This window comes from Mus caroli, unplaced genomic scaffold (assembly GCF_978045245.1).
Source record: "Mus caroli unplaced genomic scaffold, Mus_caroli_1 scaffold_18, whole genome shotgun sequence".
Taxonomy (NCBI): Eukaryota; Metazoa; Chordata; class Mammalia; order Rodentia; family Muridae; genus Mus; species Mus caroli.
This window is the reverse complement of record NW_028227273.1, coordinates 58,212,630-58,238,125: the sequence shown is the minus strand read 5'-3', so window position 1 is coordinate 58,238,125 and position 25,496 is coordinate 58,212,630. Positions and strand designations below refer to the sequence as shown.

Here is a 25,496-nt window from a genome sequence, read left to right as displayed (position 1 = left end):
CCTTCTGACCTCCCTGTGCATCACTTTTATGTAAAACACTCACATTTTCTTTTTCTTCTTCTTTTTTTTTTTTTTTTTTTTTGTTTTTTGAGACAGGGTTTCTCTGTGTAACCCTGGCTGTCCTGGAACTCACTCTGTAGACCAGAAAGAAAGGAAAGAAAAAAGAAAAAAAAATCTGTGTGTGAGAGGAGGGAGGAAGAGTAACAATGGGTTAAAACCTTGGGAGCCTGAGGGAGATGGTCCAGGATCAAGGTGGATGCTCTGGGGACAGGGCTATCAAGTGGAAAACAAGTTTCCCTGATCAGCCACAAGTAGAATCCCAAACCGACCAGGTGGGGACAGATGTGTGGAGAATGGAGCTGTAGTTCAGACACTCTCAAGCCTTCTGAAGCAATCTCTCTTGGTGGTGGTGGTGGTGGTGGTGGTGGTGGTGGGTGTGTCTTAAGGACCCTGATGCTCAGGGCCATCCTGAAGAAGGAAGATTTCTAAGGTTACAAGGTGGGGTGGGGTGGGGGGAGCTCTTCCTGAGTCTTTGGTGTTGATGCAGTCACCTCTGCATGGGGTCAGGAACCAGGATATCCTGGCTTCCCGTCACCCAGGTGGCACCCCTTGGAATTCCTTAGATGTCACTGCCTGGGAAGTTCCCAGTGACTGACTGGGGTGACATGCCAGAGAGCATGGTCCAGAGGGGAGTGGGGGGACGGAGCTCCAGAGGCTGAGATGCCAGTCTAGAAGGTGCTTTCTGACCCAGGCGTCCCGCCTCTGCCTCTAATTACCAAGCTTCCCCACGCGAGGTTTGCCCCCATTTTGTGGCTTCCAATAACTATCACGGATGAAAGGTAGCCTTCCTTGTGATTATAAAGATGACAGGTGGGTCCTGATTCCTGCCGGGTGTGGATGGAGGAGGTGTGAAAACAAGGGTGGAGCCTCCTGGGGTCTGGGTCACTCATAGGGAGACAAGGCTGCCCCGGGCCCGGGACTGGGGGACAGAAAAGAGGGATGCTTACTGGCAGGTTCTTTGTAAACAGGTTTGACCAGTTAGGCTCTGGTAGGGATCCCTTAGGGTGCTGAGCTGGCCCCTCCCCACAGACTGGCCACCCCCTCTACCTCCTCTGCTATAAAGCCTCTTGGGTTCTCAAGCACTTAGACTCCAGCACCCCGCCTTGGGGGCCAGTAGACAGCCATGATGCTCACCTGGAAGCTGCTAGGCCTGCTGGTCCTTTGCCTATGTGCAGGAGGTGAGTCGTCCGGAAGAGGCCAGGAGCACAGCTGGGGTGATGGAAATGGTCGAAATGACCCACCCTTAGGGAGGGGACGCCCCCAGGAGGAAAGGAGTAAGAGGAACGCAGAGCAGAAGGGATTCTTGGAGTGTCCCTAGTGGGGAAGCTCAGGCAGGGGATTGCAGGCAGGGGCACCTTGATTCTGAATATGTTGCTGGGTCAGGTGGAGGGATGCGATAGAGTTGTGTGGAGTTGTGTGGAGTCACCAGGCCTAGGGAGTCACTGGGACTGAGGGCTGGTTATTACAGATGGCGCCTGAGTGACAGGTGGGGCCAAGACCACTTCCAGTGCAGACCACCCTGGGGGAGGTTCCAGTAGAGTAACCCAACCAAGGTTGAACAGAGAACCATTTGGAAATATGATCCTGTCAGTGGTCCCGATGAGCCTAGGGCTTTCACACCATGTGAAGATGGCCTCAGTGTTTGGGAAATGTATGGAGAGCACTTTGGGGGTCACTCTGAGATCTGTTTTGGGGCTCAGGCTGTGCTAGTCTAAGTGAGGCTCAACCTTTGGGTATGAAGCTGGGTGGGAAGTGTTCTGCGACTGTATCTCTTATTCTCCTTCCTCCTCTACAGGCATTTCAGGCAATGGTGACCCTTCTCCCGGATCTACAGACACCCACGAAGAGGAGGACTCCCCACCATTGCCTCTGGGACCCCCAATCCCTGGTGATCCCTGGCCAGGGGCGCCTCCTTTGTTTGATGAACCTCCGCCTCCAGGCTCCAACCGTCCCTGGAGAGATCTTCCTGACAGTGGTGCCTGGCCCCCAAAGCCCCCAAGCACTGATCCCCCTAAACCTCCTCTGCCTGATGACCCCTGGCCAGCAGGAACCCAGCCCCCAGAAAACCCCTGGCCTCCTGCCCCTGAGATGGACCATGAATCTCAGGAGGAGCCAGACCTTGACCCACCCCAGGAAGAGTATAGATAGGGGACCCTAGGGAACGTGAGCCTCCACAGAGCACACCAAAGCCCACCTTTTTCTTTGGCTGCCCCCCTTAGAATCTCAACTTTCCCTAATCCCTTAGTTCCCTTCCTCAGTCTCTGTTTTAATTGTGTTCTATGTTGGAAGTGTCTATGCTCTGCAACCCCCCCCTCCCTCCACTTTGTGGTCCGTGTTCAGTCATTATGTTGTCCCTTCGCTTCTCTTGATCAGCAGAAAGCACACTCCTACCTCACTCAGCCTGTTCTTGCTTGTCTAGACCTGGAGGACTTCTAGGCAGAGCCTGAGCTCTGTGCTCTCTGCTGCCCCCTGGTGTTCTTAACTGGGAACTGACAGTCGATCAGGATGGTGCTTCCAATGGAAAAATAAAAGCTACGTTTTCTTCTGAAACTAGTCTGCTTTATTTTTTTTATTTTTTTTTTAATTTTTTACCGTTGCTTAGGTTTTTAAATATTCAGCCGCGTTCCTCTCAGCTCTTAGCTTGCAGAGATCTAGAAATGGTGTGTGTTTCTTGTCTTGCACGTGTGCAGGGAGGAGGGCTGAGTACGTAATTTCACATCACAAGGGTATGCAGACCCATGGTCTTGCTCCTCTAGTGTTCCTGTGAAAGAGAAAGCTTGCCGCTCTCTAATGGCTGTGGCTTGTGTGCCCTAGGTGGTACATGTAAACCCGTAGGGTGTATGAGTAGTTTGTTTTGTTTTAGAGACAGGGTTTCTCTGTGTAGCCCTGGCTATCTGGAACTCAATCTGTAGAGCAAGCCTGACTCAAACACACAGATCTACCTACCTCTGCCTCTGGGTGTTGGGATTAAAGGCGTGTGCTACCACCACCCAGCTGGGGCAGTTTGTTTTAAGGAACTCCATTCTGGGTGCATTCAAGGTCCTTCTGGAACAGGGTCTCTGGCCCACACTGAGCCTGGCTAGGGTGCCCAGTAAAGAAACACAGTTCTTCCCAGCTTCTTTTTTGTTTGTTTGTTTGTTTTGGTGTGTGTGTGTGTGTGTACAGGATCTTTTCATGTAGTTCTAGCTGTCCTGACACTGTGTAGACCAGGCAGGCCCCCAACACACAGAGATCCACCTGTCTCTGTCTCCCCAGTGCTGGGATTAAAAGAATGCATCATCATACCCGACTCCTCCCAGCCTCTACAGATGCATTTTCAATGAAAGTTTGCTTTCCAGGGCTGGAAAGATGGCTCAGCAGTTAAGAGTCTGCTCTCCCAGAGGTTCTGAGTTCAATTCCCAGCAACCACATGGTGCCTCACAACCATCTGTAATGGAATCTAATACCTTCTTCTGTGTCTGAAGACAGTAACAGTGTACTTCCATAAAATAAAAAATTAAATAAATAAAAAGTTCGTTTTCCATATCTAATTAGTATTTTTTAACTTTAATATCTGTGTTTTATAGTTGTACTATAAATTTAATGCAGAATAATTATTTAATATAAGTCTTTTTTGTTTGTTTTTGTTTTTGTTTTTCGAGACAGGGTTTCTCTGTTTAGCCCTGGCTGTCCTGGAACTCACTCTGTAGACCAGACTGGTCTCGAACTCAGAAATCCACCTGCCTCTGCCTCCTGAGTGCTGGGATTAAAGGTGTGCGCCACTACTGCCCTGCTTTAATACAAGTCTTCTGAACCAGTCATGGTGATATACATCTGTAATGCTGACACTAGGGAAGTGGAGGCAGAGCAGAGGGCTCAGCAGTTCAAGTTCATCTTCAACAGCACATCAAGTCAGATGCCATCTGGAATCCAGGAGACCCTGGCTCAGCAGAGAAAAGGGAGTGGCTCAGTTGGCAGAGAGCTTCCCTGGCACGCACGGCCATAGAACAGTTTTGAAGACAGTCCAAGATCCACGAGACCCTCAGATATATGCAGTAGCAGGAAAAGACAAGAAGGAAATACAAAGAAGGGGCTAGAGAGATGGCTCAGTGGCTAAGAGTACTCACTGCTCTTTCGAAGGTGCTGAGTTCAGTTCAATTCTCAGCATCTGTATGGAAGCTCTCAACTGTCTGATGCCACCTTCTGGTATGCAGGTGTATATGCAGACAAAATATATACATACACATGCACACATAAACATATATGTATATATATGTTAATTTTAAAAATACAATGGGCTTGCACCTACTGGAATCCAAACTACACCAAGAGATCCTGTATCAAAGCCACAAACACAAAAGACAGCAGCAGAATCGCATCCCTACAGCAGCTGATGGGAACAGTCGCAGAGACCCACAGCCAAACATTAGCTGGAGGAAGAACCCAAACTGGGGATCTCCACTGGATCCTTCTCTCGCTCAGAGAACCCTGCAGAAGAGGGTGAGGAAGAATTGTAGGAGCCAGAGGATACCAAGAGAACATGGCCCACAGACTGAACTAAGCAGGACTCATAGGGGTTCACAAGGACTTCAGTGGCAATCACAGAGCCCATATGGGTCTGCATATATGTTGTGGTTGTTTTAGCTTGGTGGGAGTAGGTCTGTCTCTGACTTTTTTTTTGTTGTTGTTGTTGGTTTTTCGAGACAGGGTTTCTCTGTATAGCCCTGGCTGTCCTGGAACTCACTTTGTAGACCAGGCTGGCCTCGAACTCAGAAATCCGCCTGCCTCTGCCTCCCGAGTGCTGGGATTAAAGGCGTGCGCCACCACGCCCGGCGACTTTTTTTTTTAAGATTTATTTATTTCATTTATAAGAGTACACTGTAGCTGTCTTCAGATTCATCAGAGAGGGCATCGGATCGCATTACAGATGGTTGTGAGCAGCCACCAAGTGGTTGCTGGGAATTGAACTCAGAAACTATGGAAGAACAAGCAGCCAGTGCTCTTAACCACTGAGCTATCTCTTCAGTCCTGTCTCTGACTCTTATTCCTACTCCTGGGACCCTTTCCCTCCTACTGGGTTGCCTTGCCCAGCCTTGATATGAGGGTTTGTGTCTAGTTTTATTGTATCTTGCTATGCAGTGTTCTGTTCCTATCCCTGGTTCTTTCCTGAAGAGAAACAGGGAGGCAGAGCTGGGTGCTGGGAGAAGTGGTGGGAGGGGAAACTGTATTGCATGAGAGAATTAAGAAAAGAAGAAGGGCTGGAGAGATGGCTCAGCAGTTAGGAGCTCTGACTGCTCTTCCAGAGGTCCCGAGTTCAAATCCCAGCAACCACATGGTGGCTCACAACCATCTGTAATGGGATCTAACGCCCTCCTTCTGATGTGTCTGAAGGCAGCTACAGTGTACTTACATATAATAAATAATTCTTATTAAAAAAAAGAAAGAAAGAAAAAAGAAATACAGTGAAAAATCTATTTCACTCGAGTGAAATTCCAGGGACTGGAGAGGAGGGAAGCTAAAAATCCAAGGAAGCAGGTAATCTCACACTGGCTGAATGGCTAACAGGCAGGGCTGGAGGATGGCTCAGTGGTTAGGAGCACTGGGTTTGCAGAGGATCAAAGTCCACTCCCAGCACCCACATGGTGGCTCACAACTGCCTGCGAATCTAGGCTCAAGGGTTCTGATGCCTTCTTCTCTTCTCCATGGGCTATGCATCCATTTGGCACACACACATGCCTGCAGGCAAAACACTCATACATATAAAAATAAAACTTAAAAGGTTTGCAAGAATTTCTTTATATCTTAGCGTCTGTCTGTAAAAAGGTTCTGTGCCTTTTTTTTTTTTTTTTCTTTCTTCGAGACAGGGTTTCTCTGTGTCGCCCTGGCTGTCCCGGAACTCACTCTGTAGACCAGGCTGGCCTCAGAAATCTGCCTGCCTCTGCCTTCCGAGTGCTGGGATTAAAGAAGGTATGAACCACTACACCTGGCTCTTTTTCTTTTTTCTTTTCCCTTTTTCTTTTCTTTTTCTCTTTCTTTCTTTCTTTCTTTCTTTCTTTCTTTCTTTCTTTCTTTCTTTCTTTCTTTCTTTCGAGATAAACTCTCACTATGTGGCTCAGTCTATCCTTCAATTAGAAATCTGTCTGTGTGCTGGGTAGTTTATGTCAGCTTGACTCAGGGTAGAATTGTCTGAAAGGAGGGGACAGCAATGGAGTAAATGAGATCCAGCTGTAGGCATTTTCTCCCTTAGTGATTGATGGGGAGGGAGCCCCACCCACTGCAGGTGGTGCTGTCCCTGGGCTGGTGATCCTGGGTTCTATAAGAAAGCAGGCTGGGCAAGCCATGATGAGCAAGCCAGTAAGCAGCACTCCTTCATGGTATCTGCATCAGCTCCTGCCTTCAGGTCCCTGCCCTGCTTGAGTTCCTGACTTCCTTCAGTGATAGATTATGATGTGGAAGAGTAGCTGAATCAACCCTTTCCTCCCCAGGTTGCTTTTGGTCATGGTGTTTCATCTCAGCAATAGAAACTCTGACCTACGGCCTGCTTCAGCCTTCCAAGTGTTGGGGTTACAAGTTCCTCAAATTTGTTCAGGGATTAGCAATGTTCAAAGGGCAGGAGTCCATACATCCCTGTGATCTGGCGTCAGTCCAGTAGGTGACCAGGGTTTGGGGTTGAAGAGAATCTAAAAGAAGTTGAAGCTCATGGCATTACTCCTCTAAACAGAGTGTTGTGACTCTTATCTATAATCCCAACACATAGGAGGCTGAGGCAGGAGGATCAAGGGTTAATTCAATACTATCTTGGGCTACATGAGATCTTGGCTCAAAAATAAAAAGTATAAGAAGTTGAGAGAGAGAGAGAGAGAGAGAGAGAGAGAGAGAGAGAGAGAGAGAGAGAGAGAGCTGGGTATTCCCAGCACTTGGGAGGCAGAGACAGGGGGATTTCTGAGTTCGAGGCCAGCCTGGTCTACAGAGTGAGTTCCAGGACAAAGGGACAACCAGGGCTATACAGAGAAACCTTGTCTCTGAAAAACCAAAAATAAATAAATAAATAAGAAAATAAAAAAATTACCCATAGAGTCATAGAGTGTCAATTAAGTCTTTTGGTTTTGTCAACTTGATACAAGCTATCAAATGCCTCCAGCAGAGTACTGGGTAGGCAGAGTCTGTGAGACATTTTCTTGGTTAAGGCTTGATGTGGGAGGGTTCAGTCCACTGTGGTCTTTGTCACTATGGGACAAGTGATTTGGGGTTGAGTAAGAAAGCAAGCTGAGCCGGGTTGTGGTGGTGCACGCCCTTAATTCAGCACTCTTGTGAGGCAGAGGCAGGTGGATCTCTGTGCCAGAGGCCAGCCTGTTCTACAGAGAGAGTTCCAGGACAGCCAGGGCTACAGAGAGAAACCCTGTCTCAAGGAGCAAAATGAAAGCAATCAAAGATTAAAAACCTGATTCCACAGGCCTGAACTTGAAGCCAGGAGAGAGAATGGGATTTGCATTCCCATGTTAAGTAACCTACCATGAGTAAGGTGCCTAAGACTAAATAGCTATGTGAGCTCTGCTGTGGGAACGCCTGAGTTCAGAGGAGTCACAGGGAGGTGAATAGGCGTAGTCACAGCAGGAAGCTGCCTCGAGACCTGGAGCAAGGGTGCGCTGGACTAGGAGGGTCCCCAAAGCACAATGGAGAGCCCCAGGCATGCAAAGTGAGGCAAAGAGGTTGCTCCACGCTCTGTGTCCTCACCTGACATCGGTTGCTGTCCTGGCAGGGTCCAGGAGTCACCATCTTGGGGAGAGCAGGGCCCGGGGGAGGACAGTGATTCATGAAGGTCCTGCAGGAGATGGCTATGGGATGGGAACTCGGGCTGATTCTGAACGAACTCTAATCTTAGTCGATACTTTTGCTTGTCCCTAACCTTTTAGGCACAGCTCACATAGAACCCATCCCTGAACTGTCTCTCACTCTTTTGTTGTTGTTGTTTTTTCGAGACAGGGTTTCTCTGTGTAGCCCTGGCTGTCCTGGAACTCACTTTGTAGACCAGGTTGGCCTCGAACTCAGAAATCCGCCTGCCTCTGCCTCCCAAGTGCAGGGATTAAAGGCGTGGGCCACCACGCCCAGCTCTGTTTTGCATTCTTAATGCGTGTGTGGGTTTTTGTTTTTGTTTTTGTTTGTTAAATACATTTTAAATAAAATGCATTTTTTTATGTGCATGAATGTATGAATTTCTGTCTTCAAGTATGTATGTATTGTTAGCATTTCTGTTAGGCTCCACCCAACAGGTAGGTAGGAGTCTGGCTTTACCAGGACTCTAAAGGACTGTTTGGCCTCTCTCTCTCTCTCTCTCCCTCTCTCTCCTCTTTCTCTCTCTTCTTTCTTTCTCTTCTCTCTCCTCTCTCTCTCTCTCCTCTTTCTCTCTCTTCTTTTTTTCTCTTCTCTCTCTGATCTCTCTCTCTCCTCTTTTTCTTTCTCTTTCTCTTCTTTCTTTCTCTTCTCTCTCTGACCCCTTTCTCTCTCACTAATCTTTCTCTCTCTCTCCCTTTCTGTCCTCTTTCCTCTGTTCTCTCTCTCTCCTTTCTCTCTCTCTGACATCTCTCTCTCTTTTCCCCCTTCTCTGACCCCTCTCTTTCTCTGTCTCTACCCCCTTCTCATGTCAAAAAGTAAACTTCATTTTATACTAGATCTGTTGTATGGTTGGTAGCCCGGGAAGGGGTACCTGCTGAGGCACCCTCTCCCATCACGGCATGCTCCCCCATTACAAAACATATCATGCATACCCTGTGTGTACCTGGTACCCCTAAGGTAAAACCAAAAAGGCAGAGATCCATCGAACTGAAGTGAGCCCCCCTGTGGGTGCTGGGAATCAAACCCAAAGTCTCTGGATGAATAGCCAGTCCTCTAAACCGCTGCGCCGTCTCTCCAGCCCCTTAATTCATATCTTATGATTTATGAGCTGGATAACAAGTGGTAAGCGAGTAGACTGAAAGGGTGGCTGGGAAGACTTTGTAACCTGGACAAGAGACAGATACTGTGGGGTAGGCTGTTAGGGAAGGCCTTGGTGCCAGGTTCAAGGCCCTTCCTCACCTCCCCACTCTTTGCCTCTCTGTTTATTCATTCTCTCTTGAAATTTTTAAATTATTTTATTTATTTATCTATTCTTTATTTTTGGTTTTTCAAGACAGGGTTTCTCGAGCCGGGCGTGGTGGCGCACGCCTTTAATCCCAGCACTTGGGAGGCAGAGGCAGGCGGATTTCTGAGTTCGAGGCCAGCCTGGTCTACAGAGTGAGTTCCAGGACAGCCAGGGCTACACAGAGAAACCCTGTCTCGAAAAACCAAAAAAAAAAAAAAAAAAAAAAAGACAGGGTTTCTCTGTATAGTCCTGGCTGTCCTGGAACTCAGTTTTAGACCAGGCTGGTCTCGAACTCAGAAATCCACCTGCCTCTGCCTCCCAAGTGCTGGGATTAAAGGTATGCGCCACCACCGCCCAGACTTTATTTTATTTTAAAGATTTATTTATTTATTTATTTATTATATGTAAGTACACTGTAGCTGTCCTCAGACACTCCAGAAGAGGGAGTCAGATTTCATTATGGATGGTTGTGAGCCACCATGTGGTTGCTGGGATCTGAACTCCTGACCTTCGGAAGAGCAGTCGGGTGCTCTTACCCACTGAGCCATCTCACCAGCCCCCAGACTTTATTTTTAAGACAAGTTTTTTCTACATAGCCCTGGTTAGCCCGGAACTGCTCTGTAGACCAGGCTGGCCTCAAATTCACAGAGATCCATATATCTCTTTTCCTAAGGGTTGGGACTAAAGTTACGTTTATAGACAGCATGTCATGTCATGTCATCAATGACCTCTGTGTGCGGCTAAGTTGGCCCTTGAATTTCTGAATCTTTTTCTGTCATCGTTCGGGCAGTAGGATTACAGAGGGTGACTGCCATGTCCAGTTTCTATGCTAGAGATCTGGTCTAGGGGTTTGAGTATTTAAGGCATGACTTCTGAATTACATTCCTAGCCTCCTCCCTCACCCTTGAAAGCAACAAACAACATCATCCAAAAAAAAAAAAAAAAAAAGGGTTCATGTAGCCCAGGCTGGCCTCGAACTCCTGGGGTTTTGTTTTGTTTTGTTTTTTGTGTCAACCTTCCCTGGTACTTTTTAGGGGAGTTGTTTTTTTTTTTTTTTTTTTTTTTGAGACAGGGTTTCTCTGTGTAGCTCTGGCTGTCCTGGAACTCACTTTGTAGACCAGGCTGGCCTCAAACTCAGAAATCCACCTGCCTCTGCCTCCCAAGTGCTGGGATTAAAGGCGTGCACCACCACCGCCCGGCCCGGGAGATTTTTTTTTTTAATTATTTATTTTTATTTATATGTGTACACTGTAACTGTCTTTAGACATACACATCAGAAGAGGGCATCTGATTCCATTACAGATGGTTGTGAGCCACCATGTGGTTGCTGGGAATTGAACTCAGGACCTCTGCAAGAGCAATCAGTGTTCTTAACTGCTGAGCCATCTCTCCAGCCTCTTGGGGAGATATTTAAAAAATTATTTATCTACTTATTGTATGTGAATACACTGTGGCTGTCTTCAGACACACCAGAAGAGGACATCAAATCCCATTTTAGATGGTCGTGCGCCACCATGTGGTTGCTGGGAACTGAATTCATGACCTCTGGAAGGGCAGTCAATGCTCCTAACCACTGAACCATCTCTCCAGCCCTAGGGGAGTTTTTTTTGTTTGTTTGTTTGTTTTTTTTTTTTTCCAGAGGCACATTCTTAGCCTACTTGGGAGAAGGGGCGACAACAACGCTAATGTCTCACAAGACAGGGAACTGAAGGAATGAAATAGTTCTTCGGTCCCTGGTGTGGCCCACCAAGAGCTGTTGACGTCACGATCCACGCTTGCCTATGTTTGCTGTGCCTTTCTCTACTAAGCGTGGGCGTTCTGAGTCGGGGACTGGGGCTTGTCTGGCTCTGTATTCTCCTTCTGTTCCTGTAATCCTTAGCCACGAGTTGTTCAACGAAGCAGGTGCTTAGCCCCATTTCAAAGGTTAGGATACTGTGATGAAGCCAGGAGTAGGTGGGGCGCCTGCAGCTCTAGCTGCTTGGGAGCCTGAGGGAGCGGGACTGAAGCTTTGAGACCAGGCTGGGCAGTATAGTGCGAGCTTGTCTCAAGGAAGAGGAAGGAAGGAAGGAAAGGAAGAGGAAGGAAAGAAGGAAAAGAGAAATGGAAGGAGGGAAGAAGTTGGGAGAGAGGCCAAGATGTCTACACTGACAATGAGAGGTAACTCACCTGCCTGAGACATGCTAGTGTGGATAAGGCAGTTCAGGGCTGCTGGCTCCAACCCGGTCTCCATTGGAAGCACTAGGTGGTTGAGTGGGACGGAGAAGATAATGTAACTGGGGGTTTCAGTTCCTATTAATAGGCTGTATTTGCATTGACAGTATGGCATGTTTTTACTAGCTGGGAGGAAACTGAGTGGGACTGGGCAGTGAGGAATCCTTAACCAGGGAGCGCCATTGTGCCCGCTGATGTGACTTCTGTCACCAGAGAGTGCACGCAGAAGGGACGTGGCACTCCTGTGTCAACAAGGAGTCATGGAATTAAATGATGAAATAAAACAACAGATTTACATAACAATAGCAACGCGAACATGACTGGCAGTCCATAAATGTTTGGCCCCACATCAGAACAGCTGCGCTAGTTTCGTGGGATAATCTAATTATAGAAGCGGCAGTCCAGCCTCCGGGCAGGACAGTGTCCTCCGAGGGACAGTGAGGAGAGACGGTTGTCAGGCAGGGAACTTCTAACCAATCATCCGTTCCTGTTTTCTCCTACTCAGCATTTATTGAGCTCCTGCTGTGTGAGGGGTGTGGGTGTGGTGGCAGATCCAGGAGCAGTGTTGGTCCTCCCTGCCCTCAAGGAACTCCGTGTCTAGAGAAAAAAATAAACACGTCAATCGTGGTGGCAATAAGAAATATTCCAGTTAAGCTAGGGCATCTGCCCGTGTCATGTTCAAACCCTGACTGACAGCTTGCTTTGTCTGAGCTCAGCCTCTCTCTCACACTGTTATTGATTTGTCCCTATTTTTTTCCTTTCTTTTTCAATCCTTGGGACGATTCTTAGGAACCCTGCCCTACACCGGAAGTCTCACCCATTAGGGTGCTTATGACGATTCCTATTTGAGACAGAGTCTCCTTTGGCCTCTGCTGTCTCTGAATTCCCCATGTAGCTCGTGATGACCTCGAAATGTTTGATCTTCCTGCCTTCAGCTCCTGACTGCTGGGGTTGCACTACCATCCTGGTGCCAGGCATTGAACCAGAACTCCGTGCATGCTAGGCAAACAAGCACTCTACACCGAGTCACACCTCAGACTTCCTCTTTGTAAGTATTTTTTTTTTTTTTTTTTTTTTTTTTGGTTTTTCGAGACAGGGTTTCTCTGTGTAGCCCTGGCTGTCCTGGCACTCACTCTGTAGACCAGGCTGGCCTCGAACTCAGAAATCCGCCTGCCTCTGCCTCCCAAGTGCTGGGATTAAAGGCGTGCGCCACCACGCCCGGCTCCTCTTTGTAAGTATTAAGGCATGGTTGCTCTCTGTTGTTCTCAGAGTCCCATTATCAAAGGATACTCCAGTCTCACTCAGTACCTGACTAGCTGAGTCTAGAGTCTGCCAGTGTACACCACAGGACCCAGCTTTTTTTTTTTTTTTTTTTTTTTTTTGGTTTTTTGAGACAGGGTTTTTCTGTATAGCCCTGGCTGTCCTCCTGGAACTCACTTTGTAGACCAGGCTGGCCTTGAACTCAGAAATCTGCCTGCCTCTGCCTCCCGAGTGCTGGGATTAAATGTATACACCACAACACCTGGACTAAGGTTTTATTTGTGTTTTGTCAGATTCTTGATTTGTAGCCCAGGTTGGTCTTGAACTTGTGGCCTATCTTCCTGCTTCAGATTTCTGAGTGTAGATATTAGTCACCTTGCTTTTTATTTTGTATTTTGAGACTTGGTTTCACCTAGCCCAGGTTGGACTTGAACTTGCTATATGATGACCTTGAACTTTTTTTTTTTTTTTAGATTTATTTATTTATTATAAATAAGTACACTGTAGCTATCTTCAGACACTCCAGAAGAGGGTGCCAGATCTCGTTACGGATGGTTGTGAGCCACCATGTGGTTGCTGGGACTTGAACTCTGGACCTTTGGAAGAGCAGTCGGGTGCTCTTACCCACTGAGCCATCTCACCAGCCCGACCTTGAACTTTTGATCTTCCTGACGCCACTACTAGAGTTCTGGGATTGCAGACCTTTACCCCTACCCAGACCTTTGAGCACTCAGTGCTGGGCGGAGCCCTCATTTCTCGTGCGTGGGTATTCCTCAAGCGGCCACCAGAGGGCAGCCTAGAGCTTCTTAATCGGTATTTATTCAGGAGCCCTCCTTGGTTCAGGCTGTTGTCAGCACAGGGGGACTGACCCCTTTGAGGTAAGCCAGGCAGCTGAAGTGAGGTGAGAGAAACTGGAGACTTCAGGAAAACTTCTGATATAGTCTGCTTGGTTTTACAATCATCCCTTTATGCCCTCTTCGTGGCCCATTCATGTGCACATGTGTACATGCACTGGTGGAGGCTGAGCCTGATGTTAAAAATCATTTTCTATTGATCTCCCTCCTTGTTCACTGAGGCAGGGCTGCCCAATCAAACTCAGAGCTCACTAATATGGCTAGCCCTGCTAGCCCTGTCGATCTGGAGGTCCCCTATCTCCACCTTCTGAGTCTGGGATTACAGGAGAGCCACCCCACCCTTCCAACAGGATCTGAGTTCTGTTGGGGATGCTTGCACAGCAAGTCCCCAGACTCCACAACCATTCCTCTCTCACCCACTCTCTTCATTCCTTCAGAAACCAACTCTAAAGCTGGTGGCAATTGTTAGGGGACTTGAGAGTGGCCCTGCTCCCCTAGTGGGGGATGTGGTGACTGTGGAACAGGTGCATACAGGTTGCTGGAATAGGACATCATGTAGTGATACATGCTATGAAGCCCAGTAACAAACACAAACAGAGGCAGAGACAGACAGACAGGCAGACAGACAGACAGACAGACAGAGTATCTGTGAGAGGGAGTCAGTCTCTGTGGTTTCTAGGACATACTTTCAATATTATTTATGTGTTTGCACATGCATGTGGAGGTCGGGAGGTATTTTTTAGCAGTTGGTTCTCTCCTTTCACACATACACATATATACACACATACACACACATATACACACATAAAGATACATACACACATACATACACATAAAGATACACACACATACACACATTTACATATACATAGTATACACCCATGCATACATACATATATAAACACATATACATACATACACACATACATATGCACATACACATATACACACATACACATATACACACATAAATACACAAACACACAAATATACACATACTCACATACATACACATACATATATACACACACATACATACATACATACACATACACACAGAAAGGCAGAGATAGACAATCGGTGAGTCAGGCTCGCAGTGCAGGACTGGGAATGTGGTAACTAGGACAAACTTTCAAAATCGTTTATGTGCGTGCGCCACAGAGCATGTGTGGAGGTCAGGAGGTAATTTCCAGGAGCTAGCTCTCTCCTTTCACCCTATGGAGGCATGGTCACTCTGGTATCTGCTACATAGCACACACTCTATGCTGTGTGGTCCACACGCTTCGGGATGATTCTCGCATTTCTATCTCCTGTCTCTCCGTAGGAGTGCTGGGATTGGACTCTAATTGAGTCATCTTCCCAGTCGACATATTTTTAAGTAAAAAAGGCACGAAAGACCCTTCTGAGGAGATGATGGGTGACAAGAACAGCCCGGAACAAGGGAGCAAGGCATCATGGGAGTATGTGTGGCATGCGCAGAGTTTGCGCAGTTCAGTGCTTCCCTACTGGGTCGGTGTTCCAGGGCGTGCGGAGGGCATCGTGCTGCTGTTCTGAATTTATGTTCTGAATTTATGTTTGTGACAATGCTGTCCAGGGACTGGCTTTGTTCTCTGCTCATCTGGTGTGCTCGCTGACTTACCAGACTCTAGGGAGAACAGAAGAGCAGAGATGACCCACTGGGATGTGATGCTGGCCTAGAAGTCCCTCTCAGTACCCGTCCTTCCAGCCTCCCTGGAGGCCATGAAACCATCAGACTGTGTCGGACCCTCCCTCCTTCCCTCCCTTCGGCCTCTCTTGCATTTCAGTCCTGGCTGGGAAGGGATCTGGACCTCCGATTCTGGATGACCAATTAAAAAGCATTCCGGGGCACAATGGAAGAATGACTACTTAATAGGCGTGCTGATTGGCAGGTGATGAGCATTGGTTTCCCTGGCACGTGTGCCACAAAGCAGACAAGAGGAAAATAGTTTGTTAATCCGAGAGCGAGTCACACCCTCTTTCTGTGTCTCTTCACAGGATGAGAGGGGTGGTGGCTAAATTAGATGTCACTTAAATAGGGCCATGTATTGAGCTCAAGGAACATGACTGTCCCTCAGGTGGCTCTGTGCTGCTTTGGGGAGAGTGGTATGAAGGAAGAAGAGTCCAGGTGCAGGAAGCCTGGTGCATGGGGCCCCCATTCACCAAATTTTCCTTTCAGAATTCAAGCCTGAAGATGCATTTGTCTCTGATCCTATTCTCACTTGGGTCCCCTGGAGGGATCAGTGAGCGGCTAAGAGAGGGACAGGTATGGGCAGTGTGGAAAATGGAATCTTGACAGGTTAGGCTCACGAGGGAAGACCTGGAGGAAACAGATGGTAGGAGTTGAGGGGCAGAAAAGTGAAGTAGATTTCATAACAGCTCACACTCTAGAACCTTCTGAGGGAAGAATGTAGGATAGATGCTCTCAGAGTGTGACTCCCAGCCAGGGGCAATGCGTTACCCATCGGAGCCCCTAGGGCATTTCCAATACTGGGCACTGCCCTATCCCAGCCCAGCATCTGACCATTTCATGGTTCAGGAGAAAGCCTGTATACCCTCAATGCAGCCATGTGAGCATTGCTGTGTGTCAGAGACATGTTGCTTCCCTTGGGGGAAAATATAATCCACAAGGGGAGAAGAGTGGCCTAGGGGAGTCAATCACCTGGGAGGAATGAGGGCAGCACAGACTGAGGCCCAGTAGGGAGTCAATAACCAAGCCTGGTATCTGTGCTCTGCTCACCAGCATGGCGCCCCTGGAGGTCCCCCTTAGCACTTCTTGGGGCTTTGCATTTGGCAGGAAGGGGAGGGGCATCAGGCAGGCAGGCAGGCATAAGACCCAGAGAGAGGTGCTGTATAACCTTGAGGAAGCCTCAAGAGGCAGTGTGGCTTGGATACAACCCACAATCCAAAAAACACCACTGACCACCGACCACTGGCCTCGGAGATGGCTGTCAGTAAGGTGCTTGCCTGGCAAGCTTGAGAACCTGTGTCTGAATCCATAGCAGCTACACAAAAGCCTGTATTCCAGGGTCTGGGGAGGTGTAGGCAGGTGGATCCAGCCAGCCTGGCCAATGAGTGAGCTCCAGGCCAGTGAGAGACCTTGACTGCAAAGAACAGATTTAAAAGGTAGATGGTAACTGAGAAGATGCTCAATGTAGACCAGTGGCTTCCGTGTGCATTTGTTCGGACACACACACACACACACACACACACACGAACATGTATGTAATACATGCACCCCACATCACCATGTGCCCCCAAGGATGAGTACTGGCAATTCAGGTACACACATCTGTCGCTCACTGTGCCAGAGTCTGAGGTCCTACGGAAATGTTCTTTGTGTTTGGGAGCCAGACAGGTTGTGAGGAGAGAGTGAAGAAAGCTGGTTGTCTTCTGTAAGGTAGAAACTGTAGATATCTGCAGAGTGCTCCCAGGGATGAGTGAAGCTGAGAGAGATTTCTGTCACAGGGGGCCTAGTCTGGTAGGGACTGAACACACAGACAAATTCTGTCCCTCAGTGCTCTTGGTCAGGGCCGCCCATCCCCACTACAGGAAAAACAGCCCTGAGGACATGCCCAGTGGGAGGGGGCCAGGGCTGTCACCTTCTTCTTGAGGACTCAGGGAGAGAAGGGAGGAGCTAAGGACAACCTCTCTCCAACTGTCCTTACACAGGAAGGCTCTTCAGCCTTTCCTCTTTGTCATTCACTTCCTTCTCCCCAGCCTAAGCCTGCGCCTACAAAGACCCCCTTCTGTGGAAATTTTACCCATCCGAAGGCTCTTGCTTTGACTTTGGGTTTCCTCTGGGGAAGGGATTGCTCTGCACTTCCCAGTTTCTTACACAATCAATCCACTAAGCACTCACGCTCGGACAGAGCACCCAGTGAGTCTCCCTCTGCCAGCCAGCAGCCTCCAGAGGTAACCCTGGCCTGTGCAGTCACTCAGTTAACACCCCTTGCCTCAACTTCTGATCCCCACTGGTTTTAGGATTTTGCAGCCTGGGTTGACAGGGTTTATGGTGACAGGGAGAGACCTGGCCTAGAATAGCAGCTCCTTTATCTGCGTAGGGTACAAGCCAAGAGCGTAATGATACCTGAGGTAGCCTCAAACATCCTCTGTACACTATGGTAAGGTTAATTTATGAATTAGACCCAATAAAAGATAAACAGTTAAGCTGACAAGTATAATGATATACTGTATTGAGTTATTCACAGATCAACAAATTGCTTATTTCTGCAATTTACCGCATTGTTACTATTTTTTAGAAATATTTACTTAATGAATGTGTATTGATGTTTTGCCCTTATGTGTAAGTGCATCATGTGGGTGCGCCAGGACCTGGAGTTGGATTTGTGAGCTCCTTATGGGTGAGCAGCCAGTGCTCTTAACCACTGAGCCATCCCTCCACCCTCTTCCATGTACTATTTTTAGACTGTGGATGATGGACAGGGAGGGAGGGAGACTGGATAAGGGGGAACAGACAAGCTTTCAGTACTAACACAGAGAACAGATTGAGGCTTCCAGGTCCCAGATATGGGCAGGGCGGTGAAGGATGGGAAGAGGGTGGACAGAGAAGACAGGAGGAGAGAGGCTGGGTGAGGAACGTGACTGCGTGGGTGGCTGGGAGCTGGCGTGAGGCCGAGAGAGACTGTGCCTCCCCCAGCCTGGCTGTGTTGGCCAAGGTCTGACGGCAACAGGGAGGAATGTGAAGAAGAAAACAAGACGGTGCCTACTCTGAGGCTCCAGGGAAGCTGTGCTGGAAAGCGGTTTGTTTTTTCTCCACCCATTTGGGGATACCCACATTCTCAGACCACAAAGGCTCCTTTCCCTGTCTTGTTCCCGCCACTCCTCACCCTGCCTCGGCCCCACTCCTTCCCCAGATCCTAGCTGGGGCCTGAGAGTCTAGGGAGGGGCTGAGGAGACTTCGCAGGCTCCAGAAAGAGCATCCTCTCCACTATCCCTGTCTCGGGGTGAGGGCTGAGAGTGAATGTCTGCCTTGCCTTTCCAAAGGGAATACACAGGCGAGAGGAACCGAGAGCTCCAGCCAGGGAGCCACGCTGCAGGGGACCGCATTCTGGTCCTGTTTAATTTATTCTCTCTGATCATCTCATGTTTGATCCTTTGGGCCTTTGAAAGCAGTCAATATTTAAAATAATTCCAGTGGGCTAGAGAGATGGTTCCGCAGCGAAGAGCACTGACTGCTCTTCCAGAGGACCTGGGTTTGATTCCCGGCACTTTCCACACAGGCTAACAACCATCTGTAACTCCAGTCCCAGGGTCAGCCAACACCCTCTTCTGGCCTTTTCAGGAACTACACGCATGTAGTTTTTTATACATAAAACCGTCCACTACCCATCTCAGGGCTTGTTGTTCTGGTTTCTACTCTCTGTGGTGCTCCCTGGACCTCTTCCCCTTCCATCCTCTCCTCTAGGCACCAATGAGAAGTGAAGGGCTAGACAGTGCTGAGCAGCGGCTCTCACTCTCTCTCTGTCTCTCTCTCTCTCTGTGTCTCTCTCTCTCTCAATTTATTTGTTTTATTTATCTGAGTACATTGTAGCTGTCCTCAGACACACCAGAGGAGGGCATCAGATCCCCATTACAGATGGTTGTGAGCTACCATGTGGCTGCAGGGAATTGAACTCAGAACCTCTGGAAGAGCAGTCAGTGCTCTTAACCGATGAGCCATCTCTCCAGCCTGCATATGGTCTTTTAGACTTAAACTTAAATAAAACAAGAACTCAGTGGCTTACATCGACCGTTTGAAGTGCTTTTGTCCTGTGTGGCACAGGGAGAGCTGGGGTGTCAGACAGTACTGACACAAGGCCACATTTACTACCACATGGCTCAGATCGGGGCAGGGCAGGGAGAGCGGGAGGGACCAACCCAAGGTCTGGAGGGACAGAGATACCTTGTGAAGAGATGGACGTTTGGAAAGAAGGAGGGGCTGAGCAAGGGAAACTCGGGGCCCTTCCTCTGAAACTGATACTCCCACAATACAAGTGAGCAATTGGCTGGGGTGGGGCCTGCACTGCAGGAGGAGGGAAGGACATCAGGTCAGGGGAAACGATGTTCCTCTTAGTGGGTCCGGCTCTGTCCTTCTGTTCTCCAGGGACCCAGGATCTGGTCTGGCTGTCCTTTATCCTACTCAGGCACAAGCCTCAGATGCTTTCGGTTTGCCCATCTAGGCTGAGGAGGAGCAGGCTAATGGGCAGCCTGGCCACCACCTTCCCAATTAGCCTCATTGGCCTCTTGCTCATCCTCCTTAGTCTGGGTCACTACCATGGGACGGGGACTGTGAGTGGCCTGTGAGTCACCGAGGCTCAGCTATGACAGGGGTCCCAACCCAGACCTCTCCCTGGTCCAAGCTCTGGTACCTAATACTCCCTCTCCCCGCTGACCCAATAGCCCCCAGAAAAGAGCCCTCAGGTTTTCAGTGTATGGATGCCCAGTTTCTGAAAGGAAAAAAAAGGCTTGCTTGGTAATGGGACAATTGAATAGGCCTGTGGCAGGCTGGTGTTTGGTGGCTTTAGGGGAGTCTGGAGTGGGGCGCTGGTCTTCAGATCTGAAGCAGGAGAAGGCTGAGGCATGGAATCCCAGGGAACCAAGCTGATAGGAGCTATCGTGTGAGCCCCCGTGGAGTTGTATTGTATAGTAGGCTGAGCAGGGGCAGGCAGGGTGCTTCTCAGGGGCCAGGAGGGAAAGCTGTGCTGTCTACTCTTCTTCGATGGAGGGACACTGGGAGCTTGGGCCTTGGGCAAGCCAGGGAGGGAAGAGCAGGGTGACTGGGTCCCTGGGCGAGAGTGGCCAGCTTCCAGGAGGTGGCCCGGGGGCAGAGCACCTGGTTCTGGGTTAGGCAATGGAGAGCTAAGGAAGGCCAGCTGGGGTAGGGGCTAGTGCCCAGTGGCTCCAGGTCCCCTGCACTGCAGTCACCTCTTCTGCTGAGTAGGCAGATGTGACACCGGATTGCCTCAGCTTCTCCTGCCACACCAACTTCCCTCAGGCAGCCTCCCCCTCCACCCCTCCTCCTCCCCACAGTGACTCCTGCCCAGAGAATGTCCAGCCCGGCATAAAGGTCCCGGTGCCCATGAGCTTCTGTCAGTCAGGAGGCCACACTGTGCACAATGGGTTCCTCTCGGGCACCCCTGATGGGGCGTGTGGGAGGGCACGGGCTGATGGCATTGCTGATGGCCGGTCTTATTCTGCCAGGTAGGAGTCTGGGGCCTTGGGAGGGGGACAGTATGGGATACAGACCATGGGGCAGGGATGCTAGAGGGATCCAGTGTCTGGAGCACAGGGCCCTAACAAGGGCATAGGTAGGGGTCTAGACTCTGACCTTTCTATCTGGGACTACTCCTCATCTTTGCTGGCTCCCTCTCTGTGGTCACTGCAGGCAAATTCTTTTGTTCTTTGCCCCACAGTGGCTGAGCAGGTGGGTGTTCTGCAGCCAGGCCATCCTCCAAGCCATTCTGAGCTTGTTTCTGAAACCTATAGGGGGGTTTAATATCATCTAGCTTCAGTTTCTGACGCAAATGATGCATGTGACACTGCCAAAGTTCTAGGTGGCTATATATGACCACCTGAAGAGACAGTCAGCTCATTTTACAGAAGTAACAATTGCTACCATTTTCAGAGCTCTCCTTTACACGCATTTTAGTTAGATCAACTTGCATGTATTTATTTCTTTTCTTTCTTTTTTTTTTTTGTTTGTTTTGCTTTGTTTTTTGAGACAGGGTTTCTCTGTGTAGCTCTGGCTGACCTGGAACTCATTCTGTAGACCAGGCTGGCCTTGAACTCAGAAATCCACCTGCCTCTGCCTCCCAAGTGCTGGGATTAAAGGCGTGTGCCATCACGTCCGGCTACTTATTTATTTTCTTCTGTTTATTTTTTACCGAGGTTCTGGAAGTGAAGCCCCAGGCCTCATGCTTGCTAAGTGATCTAGGATCTTTGGTCCTTTTTGTTTTCTTTCTCTCTTTTCCTTTTCTTTCTTTCTTTTTCTTCTTTTTTTGACACAAGGTCTTGCTTTGTAGCCCAGCCTCACCTCCAACTCAGCCTCCTGAGAGCTAGGATTACAGGCATGTATCACCCTTAGCCCAGAGCCTTGTAGCTGGCACTCTAAATACATTAGCATTTTGAAATATGCATGGTAGACTCTGCTGGCTGTTTCCACTCTGCAGCTGAGGATCTGGAAGGTAACTGGCTTTAGATTGCATGTAGAGGCAGGGTATCCAGGAATCTGAGCCCAGGTTGGGTGGCTTGTGGCCTGTGTTAAGGTTAGAGGGACAGAGGCAAGGGAAGGGTTTGTTGTGGGGGTAAACCAGGGCCTGCCTGCTTTCCTTTCTTTCTTTTCTTCTCTTCTCCTCCTCCTCCTGTGTGTAGTTCTGATTATTCTGAAACTTTCTCTGTAGACCAGGCTGGCCTTGAACTCAGAGACCAGAGATCCAAGACCCTGCCTCTGTGTCCCAAGTGCTGGGATTAAAGGCTTGTGCTACCACCATTCAGCATTCAGAGCTTTTCTTTTTGAGATGGGGTTGGGGAAGTGGCCGGTGGTAGCCGTCTGGCTGCTGGTGGACTGCTCTTGCACGAGTATTGATTATGAACTGTGATGTCTAGTTTGCTGTTTTCATATATGGTCCAGAGAGATGTCACATGGTCTTCACAGTGGCCTGTAGGAAGGTGTGGCCGACTTTGCCTTACTGAATATATAAACCTGAAAAGGCTAGTCACTTGCTAATGTGTAGCTCTGAAGGGGTTGGGGTGGGCAGAAGGCACTGACTGAGATGAGAGCTGTGCAGACAGACTGAGGGAAGAGGAACATGCGGCTGGGAGCAGAGAGTTAGTGGAGGATAGCCCTAAAGATGATCCAAAGTAGCAAGAGTCTTCAATGTGGAGGGAAATGGGGGCAGCAGGCACTGCAGTATGAATACCGGGCGGGGGGTGGGGGTGGGGTTGATAGTGGTCATGTGTTTTGGAGGTTTCATGCTTCTGTCCCTGGGTTGGAACAGTGAGAACATGGGTGGCTCAGGGTGCAGTGTCCTGTCACACTGGTACTGGCAGGTTCTGAAGCAACAGGTGAGTGCCCCCACATCCTGGCCCCCACCCTGATTTACTGGAATGGCCACACTTGGGACAGGAAGCAGGGATGCCACCCCTCATGCAGTCTGGACTCTCACTAGGGAGCTGGTGGTTGAGTATCAGCTAAGTAAGTGTGCTCCTCTCTGGGAGCTGGCACCTCTGCATTAGCATTATCTTTTCCTGGGGTCATAATCTTCTTTCCTGGCTCAGCACCCTTCCCCATCACATCTAGGGCCTTCCCCATCACATCTAGGGCCTTGCACATGCTAAGCCAGTGCCCCCAAACCCTGCTCAGCCTCTCTGTTCTTACGTTTGGTTCTATGGTCTGACCCACGATGGCCTCAGACCGCCCTGCCCCATAGCTTCAGCCTCCACACTCTGTCTCGTTTCTGACTTATTCGCTCCCTTGCCTACTATGAAGGGTACTCCTTCAATGCCTACCTCCTCAGAGTTTCAGCATCTGTTTTTCTTGGAAAAGTTTGAGCTCTTCGAAAAGCTCATCCCCCAACTTGCTTGGACAATGAGACGTCCCTGATCCTTCAAAGACACCTTCAAAGACAATAGCCAGGTTTTCCTTTCTCTCCCTCCAAATTTGCCTGGTTTCCTCTTGGGAGATATTGGGCAGATGACGGAGATGGGGCTGATGGGTGAGTGAGAGATATTTACAGATCACTGCTCTCATCCCCAGGAATCTTGGCTAAGAGCATTGGGACCCTCTCGGACCCCTGTAAGGACCCCACGAGGATCACCTCTCCAAATGACCCTTGTCTCATTGGAAAGACTGGCTCCAACAGCATCAGCAGCCAAGGTGGATCCAGCAGTTTCAGCAGCCAAGGTGGATCCAGCAGTTTCAGCAGCCAAGGTGGATCCAGCAGTTTCAGCAGCCATGGTGGATCCAGCAGCTCCCAGGGAAGTTCTTCAGGATCCTTGATATATAAACCAGGAACAGGGTATTCCCAGAGTAGCTACTCTTATGGCTCTGGCGGCTCCCAGCCAGGAGGCAGTGGATCTCAGACAGGAAGCAGCAGCTCTCAGACAGGAAGTAGTAGCTCTCAGTCAGGAAGCAGTGGCTATCAGACAGGAAGCAGTGGCTCTCAGACAGGAAGCAGCGGCTCTCAGTCAGGAAGCAGCGGCTCTCAGTCAGGAAGCAGCGGCTCTCAGTCAGGAAGATGGGTAAGCAGCAGTTCTCAATGGGTAAGCAGCAGTTCTCAGTCCGGAAGTTCAGGAAGCAGTCGGGACAGACCCGGAAGTGGCTCTGCTCTACCAACCGGTGACAAGACATCAGGCACTTCTCAGTCTGGAGGCTCAGGCACTTCTCAGTCTGGAGGCTCGTACACTTCCCAGAGCAGCAGCTCCAACCTGCGGCCCTGTAGCTCCAACGTGCCCGACTCTCCCTGCAGCGGGGGGCCTGTCATCACACACTCGGGGCCCTACATCTCTGGCACCCACACCGTATCCGGTGGCCAGAGACCTGTAGTGGTGGTGGTGGAGCAACATGGCTCTGGTGGCCCTGGGTTTCAAGGCATGCCCTGTAGCAATGGAGGCCCCGCAGGTAAGCCCTGCCCTCCCATCACCTCTGTCCAGAAACCCTATGGCGGCTATGAGGTGGTGGGTGGCTCTGCCAACAGTTATCTGGTCCCAGGCATGACCTACAGTGGGGGTAAAATCTACCCCGTGGGCTACTTCACCAAGGACAACCCTATCAGGGGCTCGCCAGGGGCCCCCTCCTTTGCAGCTGGGCCCCCAGTGTCTGAGGGCAAGTACTTCTCTAGCAACCCCATCATCCCCAGCCGTGGCTCTTCCAGTTCCAGTGGCTACCCAGTGGGCGTTGTGTTCCAGCCCGTGGGCTCTGGCGGTGTTCAGCCCTGTGGCACTGGCTCTGTCAGCTCTAAGGGGCCTTGCTCGGGTACGAGAATTCAAATCACCTCCAGCAGCTCCAGTACCTCCTACCACCCCTGCAGCGGTGGTCCTTCCCAGGGGCCTTGCTCCTCACCAGGCACCGGCTCCATCAGTGGGGGAAGCTCCTCTCTCTCCTCTGGCAAAATCGTCCTTCAGCCCTGCGGCAGCAAATCTACCTCTTCGGGTTACCCCTGCCTTTCTGTTCCCTCCTCCCCGTTGAATGGGGGTCTGAATGGCTCTCCTCAGCCTGTCCCCTCCGTGGGTGTCAAGCTCTGTGGCCTCAACAGCCCTGGAAGAGTGCCCTGCCGTTCCATCCGCAACATTCTGACCCAAGTGAAGCCTTTGGGGCCCCAGTTAATGGATCCCAAAGTTTCTCTGCCACAGGGAGAGCCACAGGGAGAACCACTTGAGAAGTCTTAAGTCACGCATGCCAGCTATTTTCCAATTGCCAGTCACCTCCCAACTGGAAGACGTCCAGGGGCCCAGTTTCCTGCCCTCCTCCCGGGAGAGCTGCCTCACATGCTGCGGTTAGCCAGATGATGCTCTTGACTTTATTCAACACTCCAAATGGTGGACTCCATCCTCCTCGTCCTTTCCTGGTGCTTCTGCACCATGCTGCTGGGGTGTTCTCTCTGTCCGATTACCTGCCTTAAAACGCACTTTTTTTGACTGGGAAGTCCTCGAACGCACACCTCAACCTTGGGTGCCTGGATAAGTCAAGCATGCCTCTGCCCGTTTGCCAAATAAGGCAAAGTCCAATCCATCGCCTGAGAACCAAACTGCATGTCTCAGCGACTCCCCCACCATCCGTTCAGCCAGCCCTCTAAATTGTTGGGTTCCCACCATTCATCATGAGTCTCACCACACCCTACCAAGACCCATTTCCAGCACACCTGTGCCTCCCCCTCCCCAGCTCTCCATGTCAGTTTCTGCCTGGTTGTGCTTCACCCAAAGCACAGATGTTACTCTGTGTGTGTGTACCCCAGAGCATCCTCAGAATCTGGCACAGACTCCCAGCTCCCTCTGGA

General features: G+C 49.8%; 2 protein-coding genes across 3 annotated transcripts; both read left to right on the top strand.

Annotated features, from left to right (window-relative positions):
* Positions 1 to 1,183: 1,183 nt before the first annotated feature.
* Positions 1,184 to 2,208, top strand: Psors1c2 (psoriasis susceptibility 1 candidate 2). Its single transcript, XM_021150132.2, has 2 exons — positions 1,184 to 1,238; positions 1,856 to 2,208. Exons 1-2 carry the CDS (start codon positions 1,184 to 1,186, stop codon positions 2,206 to 2,208), a joined length of 408 nt encoding a protein of 135 aa, XP_021005791.1.
* Positions 2,209 to 20,618: 18,410 nt separating this feature from the next.
* Cdsn (corneodesmosin) lies at positions 20,619 to 25,496 on the top strand. Of its 2 annotated transcripts, XM_085832869.1 has the most exons (3): positions 20,619 to 20,703; positions 23,258 to 23,353; positions 23,432 to 25,496. In XM_085832869.1, the coding sequence occupies exons 1-3, from the start codon at positions 20,619 to 20,621 to the stop codon at positions 24,886 to 24,888; spliced, it is 1,638 nt and encodes a 545-aa protein (XP_085688995.1). In that variant the 3' UTR covers positions 24,889 to 25,496. The 2 variants fall into 2 exon arrangements, with proteins under 2 accessions (XP_085688995.1, XP_021005574.1); XM_021149915.2 differs by having other exon boundaries at positions 23,258 to 25,496.